This window comes from Adiantum capillus-veneris, unplaced genomic scaffold, assembly GCF_014529385.1.
Source record: "Adiantum capillus-veneris isolate H3 unplaced genomic scaffold, ASM1452938v2 Hic_scaffold_33, whole genome shotgun sequence".
NCBI lineage: Eukaryota > Viridiplantae > Streptophyta > Polypodiopsida > Polypodiales > Pteridaceae > Adiantum > Adiantum capillus-veneris.
In genome coordinates, this window is record NW_028221440.1 from 2,421,011 (window position 1) to 2,436,775 (window position 15,765).

At 45.7% G+C, this 15,765-nt stretch overlaps 1 protein-coding gene and 1 pseudogene across 1 annotated transcript; one reads left to right on the top strand and one right to left on the bottom strand.

Annotated features, from left to right (window-relative positions):
* Window positions 1–11,797: 11,797 nt before the first annotated feature.
* LOC147416983 (uncharacterized) lies at window positions 11,798–12,092 on the bottom strand (annotated as a pseudogene).
* Window positions 12,093–14,602: 2,510 nt separating this feature from the next.
* LOC147416984 (UBP1-associated protein 2C-like) lies at window positions 14,603–15,515 on the top strand. The gene has a single exon (XM_086507896.1). It carries the CDS (start codon window positions 14,958–14,960, stop codon window positions 15,513–15,515), a length of 558 nt encoding a protein of 185 aa, XP_086364022.1. The 5' UTR covers window positions 14,603–14,957.
* Window positions 15,516–15,765: the final 250 nt, after the last annotated feature.

Sequence of the window (15,765 nt, forward strand, 5' to 3'; positions counted from 1 at the left end):
TGTCATGCCAAGAAAGAAACATGTAAAAGCGATTGACAAAACGGACAATCGGGAAACAATCCTTGAATGCAAACTTTTTTTCTTTTCGAGAGTGATCCGCATACATCCATGCTCATCCGTGAGTGAATCATGTGCATTGTACAATATGGCATGCTTGTGAAAAGGGAACACATAAAGACGGTAACGAAAATACTAGAAACCGTCACGAATGAGAAACTCGAACCATGCATGCTGACTAATCATGCGAACACACAATACTTCTTGAGTGGATTCTCTGGACCTTGACTCGAGAGCCAAGATCAGTCTTGCGTGACTGATCGTATCTGTAATGAGGTTAGCTTCACTAAAAACATCATCATTCAAACTATCATCCTTGCGAACAATCACATCTCTATCATGCAAAAAATGTGTATCGTGCTTTGAAGAGGAAAGGACTGAGAGATTTTGCTTCTCATGTTTCTTTTCAAGCTTCGCCTGCACATGAGAAATGAGAGGTCAAGAATGAAGACCCTCCTCACCACGAATGATTATGGGAGAGTCACTTTTGGCATTTAGAGTGAGCGTATTGTCAGCCCAATCAATGAGAGGGTTATGTTCACGAAACCATCGAATACCCAAAATCATATCACATTCTAAGAGAGGAGACACAAGAAATCTTCTACGGAAGGAAGTTTGCTAAACAGTGAATAACACATCAAGGCACTCTCGTGTAATGAGAGAGTCCACATCGGGAGCGAAGCCCGACACCTCGAGAGGAGTTGTCTGGCTAACCTCCAAGCGGGCTCTTCCTACAAGAAAGTCACTAATCACATCATGCATACTGCTGAATCAAACAATATGACAAAACGTTGACCCTTCACGTGACCATAACATTTGAAGAGAGACTCATCATGTGTGTGTTAGAGACATATGGAGATCAGTGTGGTTCACTAAAGTGCTTGTGGTAGCTGTTGGTGTTGTGGGTTCTTTGGGTTCTTTAGTTAGGTTCGTTGGATGCTTTCTTAAGACAATTTCTTTTCATATGACCTTTAGTATGACATTCAAAACATCTTCGCTCTCATGCATATACGGCTTGTTCTGCAAGAGTTAACCAACCTCCTAAAATTCCTTGAGCAGGTTTTTCATTAAGCGTCAACTTAGGGTTTTCTTGACTTTTAGCTTTTCCTTTTCCCTTAGATTCATTGTGAGAAATTTTGTGCTTGAGAAATAGAGAAAGATTGATTAGGAGAATTACCGTTGTTCTTACCGTTCTTACCATTCTGCGGGTTCTGAGAATTCTGAGTGGTACTTTGAGAAGACTTGTTCTCCTTAGGCTTACCTTTATTGTGCTTCATTCCTGTGCGAGATCAATCACAATCGCCTTGTTGAGGTCTATTGGATCGAGGACTTCAACATCGAACTTGATATACTCGTCCAACCCAAAAAGGAATGCCTCTTTGCGCTCTTCATTCAATTTGTGTAATTGGGTGCCAAGTTGCAAAACACAGTTAGAAAAATACATAACTGGAGTACCATCTTTCTTGAGATTACACCAATCTTCTTTCAACCACGCTAGATACTGAGGTGGCATGAACCGCGCCTTGAGCTTGTCTTGGAAGTCCGCTTAATTGAACAAAAGGGGCATGCCTTCCTAGGCTTCCTCTAAGTGCGCGGTCATTGGTGCCTCTTGCCACGATTGATACCAATTAATGGTATCACCAGCAAGATACATGGCTGCCATTAAAACTTTGCTATTCCCTATTTTCTTAGTTGTCGCAAAGTAAGCATTTAATTAATGCAACCAAGAATGAATAACATCAGCATCCATCTTACCGTCATACTTACTGAACGTCAGTTTCTCAGTGACTGGGTTGTTGGAATCTGCATCTCTATCTGTGCTACATAATGAAGTGCCAACATCCTTGATTGGCTCGGATTTCGGGGTGAGTACCTGTAGGACCAACTCTTGCTTGCGTTGGTCTCTCTGCGCCTCACGCTCTAACTCCATAGCTACTCGTTTTTCTTCAACCGCTATCCGTTGAGCTTTGCGCACTTGATCGCGCTCGAGCTTCATAGTTGCCCTTCGGTCTTCAACTGCCAAGCGCAATTGCTCACGCTCACGCTCCATGGCTGCCTTTCGTTCTTCGGCCGCGAAGCGCAATTGCTCACGCTCCATGGCTGCCCTTCTTTCTTCTAAGGCGGCACGTTGCACCTCTTGTTGTAGCATCATCTCCATCATCGACCTGACCAAAACCTCCATTAGATTTGGTGCAATCCGTGGCATAGATGGGGATGAGGGAGGATCATGAAAAAACTCTCCTTGTCTAGAAACTTCTTCTCCAACACCACTCTCATCACCTTCACGCAAAGTATCCATTCCTCTTCGGGTAATGACCATACACTGAGATCTTGTGGCCTTGGGTTCTTGAGGTACTTGGGTTCTTAGCTTGCAATCGGTGTTTGAGAAGGCTTTCCTCTTACCCAAGCTCGACTCTTTCCTGCAGGGCATCCCTTGGCGGCCTTGCGCTCACACCAAAGATTCTTTTTCCCACCTCACGTTGATTGGCCAGCCGCTAAGTGCACAGTCCGCTCTCAATGAGTGAAAAGAGGAACAAGGGGAGGCTGGACAATCCCTTCTTTCTTGGGTTACTTGTCACTCTACAAAAAGACGATTAGGAATCGACACGCCCAAGTGGACTTGGGTTACGTGCGACCGCAACAAGCAAAAAATAAATAAAATTGGTTCTTTCCTTGAGTGATACAGAACACTGCCAAAGAGCTCTGATACCAATGTAAGGTGTAGCGAAAGTGAATCTTGATAGTGCTCAAGATGAGTACTCCAAACTGTGCTCAAGGGTTCCTTTTACTTACTGAAGGGAGAGCCTTCCTTTCTTCTTAGAGAGAGTGCAAGTACAATGATCACAAACAAAGTGAATGCTACTGTGAATGAAAGTGCTGAGAATGAGAGAGAGAGAGAGAGAGAGAGAGAGAGAGACGACACCAGACGGTTCTCAAACCCTCCTTCAAGGGCCCCCCTCTCTATGGCAAGAGAGGTCTATGCTATAAATTGCACAAATCTGGTTCAATGGTCTAGATGATGTGGTACTTGATGATGACTATGTCAACGACGACGATGGAGACTATGACGATGACGACGATGGTGTCGTCGTCAAGTCTAGGATCTGCGACAATGGCGACAAAGGTGTCATCGTCAAGATAGGGATCTGTGATGACGATGACGATGACGAAGGTGTCGTCGTCAAGATAGGGACTGCGATGACGATGACGATGTCGACGACGACGGCGTCAAGGCTGAAAATTGAAAACGCTAGATGCTTTGCTGGGGATCTGCTACCGTGGCGGTACTGCGGCCTGAATCTGCAACTGCTTTGTCGGACTGGGGCTGAAATGCAAAAACGCCAGGTTGATCTGCTGAATTTTGAAAACACTAGGCTGATCTGGTACTACATAGGGAATCTGGTGAGGATCTGCAACCAGAGGATGCAAGTTCTCGTGAGACTAAGGCTGAATGTCACAAACCCGAGACGTGACATGCCCTGGACACAACAGACCTGGATCCGCAGGCTGACATGACTAACGGTACGGATTTTAGAAAATCACACCGCAAATTGCGTTGACACGTGGCAGTCGTACGGATCTGCTTTTTACATTGTTGGCTGTATGGGATTCCTTGAAAAAGCGTTGGCTGAATATTTTTAGCAGCTTTTCGACTCAATTGCTTTATTTTCAAAAGCTTGAGAGCTTTTGATTTTGGGGCTCTGCTTTTGGGTATCCCTTGTAACTTAAAAATAAGTGGGCAGGGCCCTCACTTCTCAGAGCATTTGGACGCAGAGTCTGAGAGTGAGAACCCTCCCACTCTCTTGTACTTTGAACACAGATTAATACAAAAAGAAATACCGAAAGGGACGCCAGTCTTTGGGGCCAATATCTCTAGGCACGGAACTCCGTCGGGCCATGTTGAATCAATTGTGACTTGTGAACTGTTTTGAATTGAATCTCTGCTATGTCGCGGTAGAATCTTGACTTGGAGTGGTATCAGAGCGCGGCCGATTTCTCTTCTACCTGGAAATCCGATCCTTTTCTCACGGCACTTGTGGATTCCAACAACGAACAGTTGACTTCCTCTGCATCTCGGGATACGGAAAGAGATCACAAAAAAGATTCTCATGAAGAGTACAGCCCACCTCGGCCTACTTAGGCGGAGATTGAAGAGATGGAACGTCAACAACTGGTTGACGACGCAACAAAGATGATGATCAACCTTGCAAAGGATCCAAAATTTGCAAAATTTTTGACTCAGACGTCCTTCAACGAGGTGCACGCCCGATGGCCGAAGACCACAGAGCCACCCCTCAAACCAGCACTCAAGAAACCTCCTACTCCGAGGATGTTTACAGAGCAAGAATTGGAAGAGGTGGTTTGTCACAAACGGGAGCGCATAGCAATAAAAAATAGACTCGGATAAATAGAATTTATCATTTAGTACTGAAGCCAGAGGATATAGAGAGAAATAGATAGAGAGAGAGAGAGAGAGTGAGAAGATCGACACAGAACTGGGAACCAGAAGATTGGCTAGTGCCCCCCTTAAAGAGAATCCTCTATAGGAGAGAATCTTTTTACAAGCACAAGAACCAAAGAAAACCCCTCCGTTCTAATTCTCTGACTCGATGGTCGTTCCTTCCCGTAAGGGAAATCCGAGAGACGAGCTCTCAATCCTTTTTCCGTCTGTACTCGGAGTCGAGACTCCACAGACAATTTCCGAATTCCGTTCCCGGAATCCCCAAGGGTAGGCCGAAGCCTTCCCACTTCTCCTTCGCGATGAAGTACCTGCAAACACATACGCAAACACGTGAGTCTGGCGACAGAGACTTCTCTTGCTGACGTTGGTAACTCCTTTGAGTGAGGGCATGTGGTGCTTTTATAGCTCCTTGGCCACGGCTCGAATAGATGCTCGCATAGAGATCACCGCCGTTTTTTTTTTTTTTTTTTTTTGTTCTATCCGAATGGGGAGAGAATTCGCTGGCTGGTTTTGTTGCAATATTTTCTAAGTGGCTACCCACTTATTAAGTGGGCGGCCGGCATATTTTAAATTGGTCTGAACCTGCCCAAAAAACTCAATAAAACCTTATAAGTTTAAAATAATGCTTTTCACAACACTTCCCAGGCGTCCCTGGATGCAACCACATGCACAAATGCAATGCAAACATAGATTCCTCGTGGGAAAGCATTTGCTCTTCCCAGAAACTCGTTAATTAAGAAAAGCTTCTCAAAACCAATCTTTATTCTTGTGCTTGCGTCTTTACACATATTCCTCTTTCCAGTTCGGATTTCCTCTCGACTATGGATATCCCGTTTCCGATGCACCCGTCACCCACCTTGTGACACATAAGGAATACCCATCACCTAGTCCTTTCCTACCGAACTTACGGTACAATCCCCTTCACGATGCTCTATGTCACCCATCCTATGACGCATCAGAGATATCTGTTCTCGGATGGTCGGATACTTCTTACTAATGCTCCCCGTCACCCATCCGTTGTGACGCATCATAATACCCGTTCTTGGTGGCCTTACAAATATTCCCTTTCACAGTGCTCCTGTCATTACTTTGAATGACGCACTAGGAACACTCTATACTCGGATGTTTCCAATGAGAAAAACCCTCTCACTTACAAATCCAATAATTCATTTAGAACTATTTTTATGTCAGATAAAGCCAATTTAGCAACATGGTTGATACACGGATTATGCAGCTTTTTGACGCGAACAATAACGCTAAAAAGCACGACAAAAAGCAGAAGAAAGGAACTGACTTCCCGGGTTATTTGGGTCGTCAATCTACTTTTGCCTCGGCAGAAAGCACAAGAAGCGTGTTAGATTTGAAGGAGTATTCAGTTCTTCTTCTTCTTCTTCTAACAGTTCTTCTAGCTCTTCTGACTCTAGCGAAGAAGACAGGAAAGGGAAAAAGCAAAGCAAAAAGCAAAGCTTCGGAAAGGGCAAGAAAAAGGCCAAGAAGCCTAAGTTTTGCCCAGTTTTTGATAGTTCTATAGAGGACTCGTCTTCAGATAGTTTCGACTCCGACAATCACAAGTTTTATGCAAAGAAGAAGCATTTCTATAAAGCTAACCAGTATAACTTTCTCGAAGATAAAAGCAAGAAAGTTCGAGAATTTGAAGAATGTCACAAAGTGATGACGTGTCTGCCTAGGAGCTGAGCTACTGAAAACCCTAATTCTGCAAACCCTAACCCTAAAACTTGCAAATCCTAAAATCTGCCAAAACCCTAACACTAGCAGCAAGCTGATATTTCCGTGAAAAGCGCTGACTTGATGACGTGGCACTGTACGACCAGACCCGGAATTTGTGGCGCTAGTTTTTCAGCTTTTGGCTACACAATTGGAGAATAGAGAGAGAGAGAGAGAGAGAGAGAGAGAGAGAGAGAGAGAACTGGATTGCTTTATTTTATTAAAAAAACTCAAGTGAGTTTGATAGAGAGAAAAAGAGTCTTTTGCTTTTAGGCTTTTGGATCTGAAGCTTTTGGGGCTCTGCTTTTGGCATCCCTTGTAAACATTTAAATAAGCGGTGAGGGCTCCCACTCTTCAGAGCATCTGGACGCAGAGTCTGAGAGTGAAACCCTAACCGCTTTTTTGTACTTTGAACATTGATTAATACGTAAAGAAATATCGAAAGGGGCGCCAGTCTTTGGGGCCAATATCTCTAGGCACGGAACTCCGCCGGGCCAGTGAACTGTGAATTGTTTTGAAGTGGTTATTTGGTGCTGTTGTCGTGATTGATTCTTGACTTGGAGTGTCCAAGTCTGTTACAGTGGTATTAGAGCACGGTCGATTTCTCTTCTACGGAAATCCGATCCCAATTTTTGTTCTGCGGCACCTATGGCTTCAGACAAGGATCAGTCGACTCCTTCTGCATCCGGAGATGCGAGAAGAGACCACAACGAAGATTCACGAGAAGAGTATGGCCCGCCTCGGCCTACTCAGGCAGAGCATCGAGAGATGGAGCGGCGACAGTTGATCAACGATGCAACAAAGATGATGCTCAATTTTGCCAAGGACCCGAAGATGGCAAAATATATGAGCAAGACGTCTTTGGAGGAGGTGCATACGGAGTGGCAGAGAACCACAACACCCCCGAAACCCGCTCTCAAGAAACCTCCTGTTTCCAAGAAGTATACAGAGAAGGAATTAGAAGAGGTGGTGGATGCACGAATTGCTCAGCTTTTTGACGCGTAGAACAAAGCTAAAAATCACGGCAAAAAGCAGAAGAAAGGCACTGACTTCCCGGCTTATTTGGGTTGAAAAGGCAAAAAGCGAAGCAAGAAACAACGCTTCGGAAAGGGCAAGAAAAAGGCAAAGAAGTCTAAATCTCGCCCAGTGAGTGACAATTCTACAGAGGACTCGTCAACAGAGAGTTCAGACTCTGATGACGGCAACTTTTATGCGAACAAGAAGAATTTTTATAAAGCCAACCAATATGACTTTCTGGAAGATAAAAGCAAGAAAGTCCGCAAGTTTAAGGAAGATGGACAATCAATCAAATTTGACACTTTTTCAGGATATAAAGATGCTTCGAAGGCTTTGTCTTTTATACAGCAGTTTGACATCGCTTTCGCGGGAGGACGCTATTCAGAGCACTCCAAGATTCGGAGAGCTGCCTCTTATTTTAAGGGGAATGCTCGAACTTGGTGGTCCATGCTTCTTTTAAACAAGACTGTGCCAGTTAAATGGCTGAAATTTAAGAAGCTTTTTATTTCTTCTTGGTTGACGCAAGAGCATGAACGTGATATACGAGCTGCTTGGAACCATCTTCGGATGACCAAGAGAGATACAGTGGATGCTTATTGCGAGAGATTCTGGAGCTCTTTTCTACCTGCCTCTTCATTCAAGAAGATCTCGTTCAGAGAACAGATTGAGCGGTTTACTTTGGGTCTACCTACAGAGATCCGAGATCACTGCTTGGAACAGAAGTCAGCTTCTATTCAGGAGTTGATGAGTCATGCGAAACGGGGCTTTGTCATTCACTCTAGCAGTCTGACCTACCCCACCGATGAGGTCATGACACAACAAGCCGAACAGACTTCAACGAATGAAGGTAGAAAGAGAAAGAGCAACCCAGAAAAGGAGGATGCACGACCCAAGCTTACTCCTCAGGAGCGAGCTTGCTTCATCAGGGAGGGGAAGTGCTTTGGATGCGGGCTATTTGGATATATCTCCGCGAAGTGCCCTAAAAAGGCACAGAAAGAACGAAACAACAAGGACGACGAAAGGCCTGAGAGTTTGAGAGCAGCTGAGGAACGTGTAAGAAAAGGCAAGATGAAAACCGGACTGGTTCCAGATTGTGTGGATACCGAACCCAACACCATGGACGAGAGTATAGAACTTTGTCAAGCCTGGGGCAAAGTGAAAGACCAAGAGGCCTGATCCCCTTTGATGGAGGAGCCAAGGCCAACTTCATTTCACCGGAATTGGCGGCGCGGCTCGAGATCACTCCCGATCAGATGGGACCACTTGCGGAGGCTGTTCTAGCAGCACCAGGCAGGGACGTAGCCATTACACCTGTCATTGGCAAACTTCGGTTGCATTGTCAGGGGTATTTGAGGCATGAGGACTTTTTCATAATGCCTTTGAAAGGTTGTGATGTTCTCTTAGGGATTCCCTGGAACCACAAGAACAACGTCGTGGTCGATTATCGGGCGAGGAAAGCGACATTGACTACAGAGAAGACCAGAACCATTGTACTTGATATTAAACTAAAGGGCGGGTCTGTCCCTATTGTATCGGCTTCGGCCATTTCTAAAATTAATGAAATCCAGTCTGTTTGTTTACTCGATCTTTATGAAAGAAATGAGTGATGAGGATAGGACAAATATGTCTAAACTTGATAAAGAACCCCAAGATTTTCTACACTCTCATGCCGATTGCTTCTCAGAGGGCCTGCTAGGCGAGTTACCACCTGCTCGTCCTGAAGATCATACCATTGATCTGATACCTAGAAGCACACCACCAAACCGGCCACGTTACCGTGCGAGCCGAGCACAGAATGAAGAGATTATGAACCAAGTGAAAGACCTCTTGGAAAAGAGTCTTGTCCAGCCTAGTACTTCACCGTATTGCTCTCCAACGTTGTTGGTTTTGAAGAAAGACGGATCTTGGAGAATGTGCATCGATTATAGAGATCTCAACAAAATCACCATCAAGAATAGATTTCCGATTCCTAGGATCAATGATATACTCGACAGATTACATGACTCCTCGTGCTTTAGCAGGATTGATTTTGAGGAGTGGATATCATCATATCAGAATCGCGCCAGGCGACGTCTACAAGACAGCTTTTCGGACGACTTTTGGGTTACTTGAGTTTTTGGTGATGCCTTTTGGCTTAACCAATGCTCCTGCGACATTTAATCGGATGATGGACAGGATTTTTCGACAGCACAGGCTATTTGTTGGCACTTTCTTTGACGATATCATTGTTTTCTCCAAGAATGAGACAGCACATAGAGATCATCTACTTCAGGTCTTTCAGGCATTACGAGATCACAAGTTAGTGATTAATGCAAAGAAAAGTGAATTTTTCCTACCACAAATACACTTTTTGGGACACATTGTCTCAGCAGCAGAAGTGCAAATGGATCTGGCCAAGATAGAGACTATCCGTGATTGGCCCGATTTGAAGAATGTCCATGAAGTTAGAAGCTTCTTGGAATTGTGTTCGTACTACAGGCGGTTCATTCGAAAGTTTGCAGAGATGGCTTCTTCTTTGCATATCTTGACACAGAAAGCAATCCCTTTCTCATGGGGACCCACAGAGGTGACTTCCTTTCAGACATTGAGAAATTGACTACAGGACCAGTTTTGACTTTGTCGGACTTGCAGAAGTCATTTGAAGTATATTGTGATGCTTGTGGTCGTAGTTTGGGTGCGGTCTTAATGCAAGAAGGCCATGTCATTGCTTACGAGAGCCGATTGTTCTCAAGGCCAGAGATGACAGCACAAATTTATGAGAAAGAGCTTTTAGCGGTTATCCATGCTCTTACTCGGTGGCGGCATTACCTACTCGGAGCGGATTTTACTGTCTTCACAGACCATCAGAGTTTGCGCTACTTCTTGTCACAGAAGCAGCTTTCGAAAAAGCAGATGCGGTGGGTGAACATCTTGTCACAATTTCACTTCCAGATTGTCCATGTTCAGGGACAGAAGAATGTGGTGGCAGATGCTTTGTCTCGGAAGCCATTGGTTCTGGCTATTTCCGCGATACATCATAGAAGCTTCGAGGATATGGTCCACCAGTATGCCACAGATACAGATTTTGCAAACGTTTTCACACGGATATAGGATGGGGAGACAGTAGCAGGATACTCCATTCGGGATGGCTACTTGATGAGAAAAACCATGTTGTGCGTTACACAGCCGTTGAGGGAAAAGGTTATGACTGAATGCCACTGTCCACCTTTTATGGGTCACCGCGGCATTGCTACTACCATGAAAGGGGTAGAGAGATACTTCTTTTGGCCGAGACTCAAAAAGGATGTGGAAGAGTTTGTGCGCAGTTGCTTGGTATGCCAGAAGGTCAAGTTTGACAAGCATAAAGCACAAGGATTGTTACAGCCTTTGCCCATACCCACCCACCCTTGGCAAAGTATTGCAATGAATTTCATTTTTGATCTCCGAGAACACAGAGTGGTCACGATGGTATCTAGACTGTTATTGACAGATTTAGCAAGCAGGCTCATTTCATTCCAGTGAAGAAAACAGTCAAGCAGAATCATTTAGCGAGACTATTTGTGGCCCAGATATTCAAATTACATGGCATGCCTGTAAGGCAATTTGGGAGAACATTGACACACGGTTGCAGTTCTCGTCATCGTTCCACCCGCAGACTGACGGGCAATCTGAGATTGCCAATTCAGTGGTTTTAGATTTATTAAAGTCTTATATCACAGATCAGAAGACTCAATGGGAAAAATACTTACCTTTGGTGGAATTTGCCTACAATAACACGATACACTCTTCGACGGGGAAGACGCCATTTAAGATTGTTGAAGGTGCTGCGAAGGTTCCACCCTTTCTTAGCACGAAAGATAAGATTTTTGAAGCAGATGAATATACGCGACTTAGATACGGCTTTTGCCAAGGTTCACGAGACTTTGCAGAAGTCTCAAGAACGTACCGCCACAACTCTTGCGTGATAGTAGGGCTCGGCACACAGTTGCCCGTTGCATTTCAAGAAATTTCGTTTTGGGGAGCGTTCTTGCGGCAATCTCGTGTGTTCTCAATCACTCGAGAGTCGCCCCTATAGGGAGTGCCATGTGCGTGCAACAAGCCCGACGGCAGGGTCCGACTTTGAAGGACCTTCAGAAAATCGACTAAAGTTTCTTCCATGTGCGCAATCCTTCAACAGCGGTCTTTGCACCGATATATACGGGCCTCGCTAGCATGCATATGCACCGATTCTCCCTCCCTGCCCAGATCACACCCCTCCTGCTCATGGTTGTGAGCGCCCATGATTTCACCTCTGCTATGGATGAGACTTGTACGGAAGGTGTATATGTGGGTCATGTTCTCTCTCTCTCTCTCTCTCTCTCTCTCTCTCTCTCTCTCTCTCTCTCTCTCTCTCTCTCTCACACACACACACACACACACACACACATAAAACATGTAAAAGGTAAGCAGCCGCTACAATAAGTAACCAGTCATACATATTTACAGTTTTGCTTTCATCAGGCCAATGAAATTCTACTCACAGCGTATAGGCTAGACGCTTCAAGAGAGTATATGATCCTACTCGATAAACTCAATCCTTCCATCAAGGAAAATGGCTAACAACTAGCTATCATATCAGTTCTCGAGCTCCTTTCACAACTGCTGTGAGAAATCATCATTCACATCATCGTCATCCCAATCATCCTCCGTTGTTGTAAAGCATCTTTTCTCTCCTCTTCATCATCCCACTCTTCGTTCTCGAACTCTTCAAACTCGTCATCATCTTCAAAAGATCTAGCTTATCGTCTTTAACAGCTGGGGCATCTTTGGGTAAAGTTTGAGTCGCCATTTCATATCAGTCCCAAATCTGCAAGACAATTGAGCACCCGGAGAGTTCGGAAAATAGAACAGAAGTTTCACCGTGGGAAAAGTGTTTCTGGTGCAAGATATGAGCATACAAGTCTTGCCCACAGTGACACATTTGATGAATCTGAATGTGCTCATGGTGGTGTAAAATGCTTCAATCCCTTAGGTGCAACATAACAGGCGGTACTATCTCTGTTTCCTTGATTTGTTACATATAACTTTTGAAGAAACAAGTGAATTGCTGGTCTGTTCTCTGAATCTACAAGAAACTCTCTCTCTCTCTCTCTCTCTCTCTCTCTCTCTCTCTCTCTCCGGGTGTGTGTCGCTTTATCTTCTTGCTACTCTTTCTCGTTAACTTGCAGGGCGCATTCGGCTTTCTCGCCTGTGACAATGCAGATTCCCTCTTGCTCAGCGAGTCAAATTGCATGCATGATGCAGCAGCAGCCACCACACCACCTTCTCGTTGTGAGGGCTCCGATGTCTCTCTCTCTCTCTCTCTCTCTGCCCTAGCCGTTCCTTTCCCCTTCCCCCCCAGCCTCCCCCTGGGCGAGGGGTTGCCCTGTGGGGAGGCGTTAAGCCTTAGCTCGCCCCCCATACAACCCAAAAGCTCCTGCGACCTGGGTCCGACCTGGTTCCCTGCACGAGCTGGTTCGACATGACCTCAAGAAGCAAGATCTCGTGCCTGTGACAGTCCGTGTGAGGCAACAGTTTGTGTGCGTGCTCGTTCGACCTCAAGAAGCACGAGCTCGTACTATGACAGTCCGCGTGAGCCTGCGAGATAGTCGTCTGTGTAACCCTGCGAGCGACAGAGTGCCCTGCGAGACAGTCTCGTGCATGTGACAACTTGGTTCGGCCCCTCGAAGAGGTTTAGCTCATTTCGGTCTGTCGGCCTGGTTTGCTGTGTGAGATTCACCACCGCCTGACAGTCTGATTTCGGCCTGGTTCACTGCTTGAGATTCACCCGAGCGACTTCAAACAATTTCAAGAAGGTTGGCATTCCTAAGGTCTTGTCTCTGCACTGCGACCTCAAGAAGGCTGGATTTTTCAAGAAGTTCGGTCTTTACTACTTCGACCTAAGCAGCTCATTGCATTCATGGCTACCCGGGCCGCGTCCCGAAGTAAGCTTAGTTTTGCCGGAGTCGTGGAAACACCTCCGAAGGTAGACAACATCACCCGCCTTCAAACGGAAGTCAAAAGCCTCCGCAAGGAGAATGACGAGTTGAAACAAAGGCTTGCAGCTTTCGAGGCTCGGCTAGCCACAATAGAGAATCGCAAGGAGGAGGAGCTAAAACAGATCGAAATCAAACTCACAAAGGCAAAAGAAGAAGTAGAGACGACCGTCACAAAGGAGGTCAAAACTCAAGTACAAGAGGTAATCTCTCGCAGGGTCGAAGATCGTGTGGCTTTCACGCTACGTGAACGGCAACGACAGGAGGATATCGCCCTCAACGTTCGCATTGGTGGGCTTCCAAGCGATTGGAAAGGGGAGGGGGATCCCAAGTTTAGCGAGTCATTTGCCCGCATCCAATCCGCAATCCCTATGGTACAGTGTGATCCAGTAACAATCACTTCTCTTGCACACGAGAATCGCACCAATCATGCAATCTACACTTTCAAAACCAAGAGGGACCGGATCAAATTTCTTGAGCAATCAAGACTTCTAAAGGACACCAAAGTGTGGTTTGCAGAAGATCTTACACCCGCTCAACTCAAGCAAAAGAAGGCAGAACTACAGAAGATGCGAGAAGCGCGCATAGCAGGAAAATGGGCAGTCTACCGAGGAGGTAGAGCCATTATTCAAGAGTTTCGAACTCCCAAACCGGTTCTCTCCTCACCTCCTTCTGCATAGATTTTGTTCATCTTATCTTATCTTAACTTTTTTTTTGGACCCTCAGTCCTTAACTAAGATGTATCCCACAATCCCCTCACGTTTGTAATGTTTTGTTTTTGGTCCCATAGGTCATATCTGACCTCCGTGGACGATAATACAATCTATCTATCTATCTATCTCTCTCTCTCTCTCTCTCTCTCTCTCTCTCTCTCTGGCAGAAACAAACCTTCAGAGAAACTCCGAATTGTTTCTTTTCCAAACCTCCGAATTGTGCGCCCCTGTGAACCTGTGAACTATTGCCTTTGTGAATCTCCGAACTGTTACCTCTGCGAACCTGCTTTTGTTTACTTGCCAACCTGTGATGTTGCTTTTATTTTCACGGGAGCGTTTTTTACACTGGTTTCGTACTCTGGTGTGAGGTCATGTAGGTAGAGTCCGGCCACCTAGTGTGGTCGGACATGTTATGGTTGTAACCAACTCTCTAGCATAATATTAGGAGGTGTCCTCTCAAGGTAGAAGCAGACTCAGTTTGAGCCTAATCCCGTGCACACCACATTGGTGGAGGCGGCGGGCAAGGGTTGGTTAGAAACCTTTTCTTTATTTTCTTGGGGGAATCCCTACGAGAGCGCTGATGGCATTCCTGCTTGACATTGGGTAGTAGAGAGAGAGAGAGAGAGAGAGAGAGAGAGATAGCGCTACTTAGAGAAAATCTACTACCCTCGCCATGCACACAAAGGCATGATTTGGAGCTCTCGTCTACGCTTGCTCACAGCTCCCGAACCAGCAGCCACCCTTCTCACATTTCTTGCTTTGCTCCCAATCTCAACAGGGGTTGCGCGCAAGCCAGAAGCTCATTAGTTGCCAACCTCTTCAATGACTCCTTGCCTCCGACGCAAGTAAAATCCTCTTTACTCTTGTAATCACGTCATCAGCTCTCGTGTAAGGCAAGAATGGCTCTCGCTTGGCCATTGAGGAGGGCGATTCTTGCGCTGGAAGCTTACTGCTGCTGCTGCTGCTGCGCTGCTCTTTAGTTTCGTCGTGATGGATGCCAGTTCGAAGAGGAAGCTCGATGAGCCTACTGAGGAGGTCGAAGATGAGGTAGAAGAAGACGACGAAGAGGACGAAGAACAGCAGAATGGTGTTGCGCAGGGCGACGGTGGGGTCGATGCTACCGAGGTGCGTGCCCTCATTGAGCCTTTTACTAAAGAGCAAATCGTAGATCTCCTTTTGCAGGCTGCGTTAGCGGATTCACAGGTTTTGAGAAAAATCAGGAAGCTTGCTGATAGGGATCCTGCCCACCGCAAGCTTTTTGTCAGAGGCCTCGGCTGGGATATAACTGTGGATTCCTTGAAGGCTATCTTTGCGCAGTATGGGGAAATTGAAGAATGCTCTGTAATCAAAGATAAGCGGACAAGTAAGAGCAAAGGCTATGGCTTTGTTACTTACAAGCACATGGATGCAGCTCGCCGTGCTCTCAAAGAGCCCAGCAAGAAGATTGAAGGGCGGGTTACCGTGTCACAATTAGCTTCAGTTGGGCCATCTGTTCCATCAAATGATCAAAGTGGCCGCAAAAATCTATGTGGGCAATGTTCCACATGACCTTTCTGCTGAAAAGCTGCTCTTGTTCAGTCCCTTTTATTGCAAGAACCCTCTCTCATGGAGCTTTCGGGATCACGCCTGCAAGACAGTCCCATCAAAGCAGTGGCTAGTTTGTTAATGCATTTGGATTTTGGTGAGTGTTTTTTGTGACAACCTACACTGAACGTGCTCTGCACAAACGATCCTCTTTGGGATATTTTGCAATTTGCAGTTGGTTCTCAAATGTTCTTGTTTTGAGCATGCTCTAAAA

What these genes read in the sequence shown, in the direction of transcription:
- LOC147416984 (XM_086507896.1), top strand. Translation starts at nt 14,958, where the DNA reads ATGGATGCCAGTTCGAAGAGGAAGCTCGATGAGCCTACTGAGGAGGTC.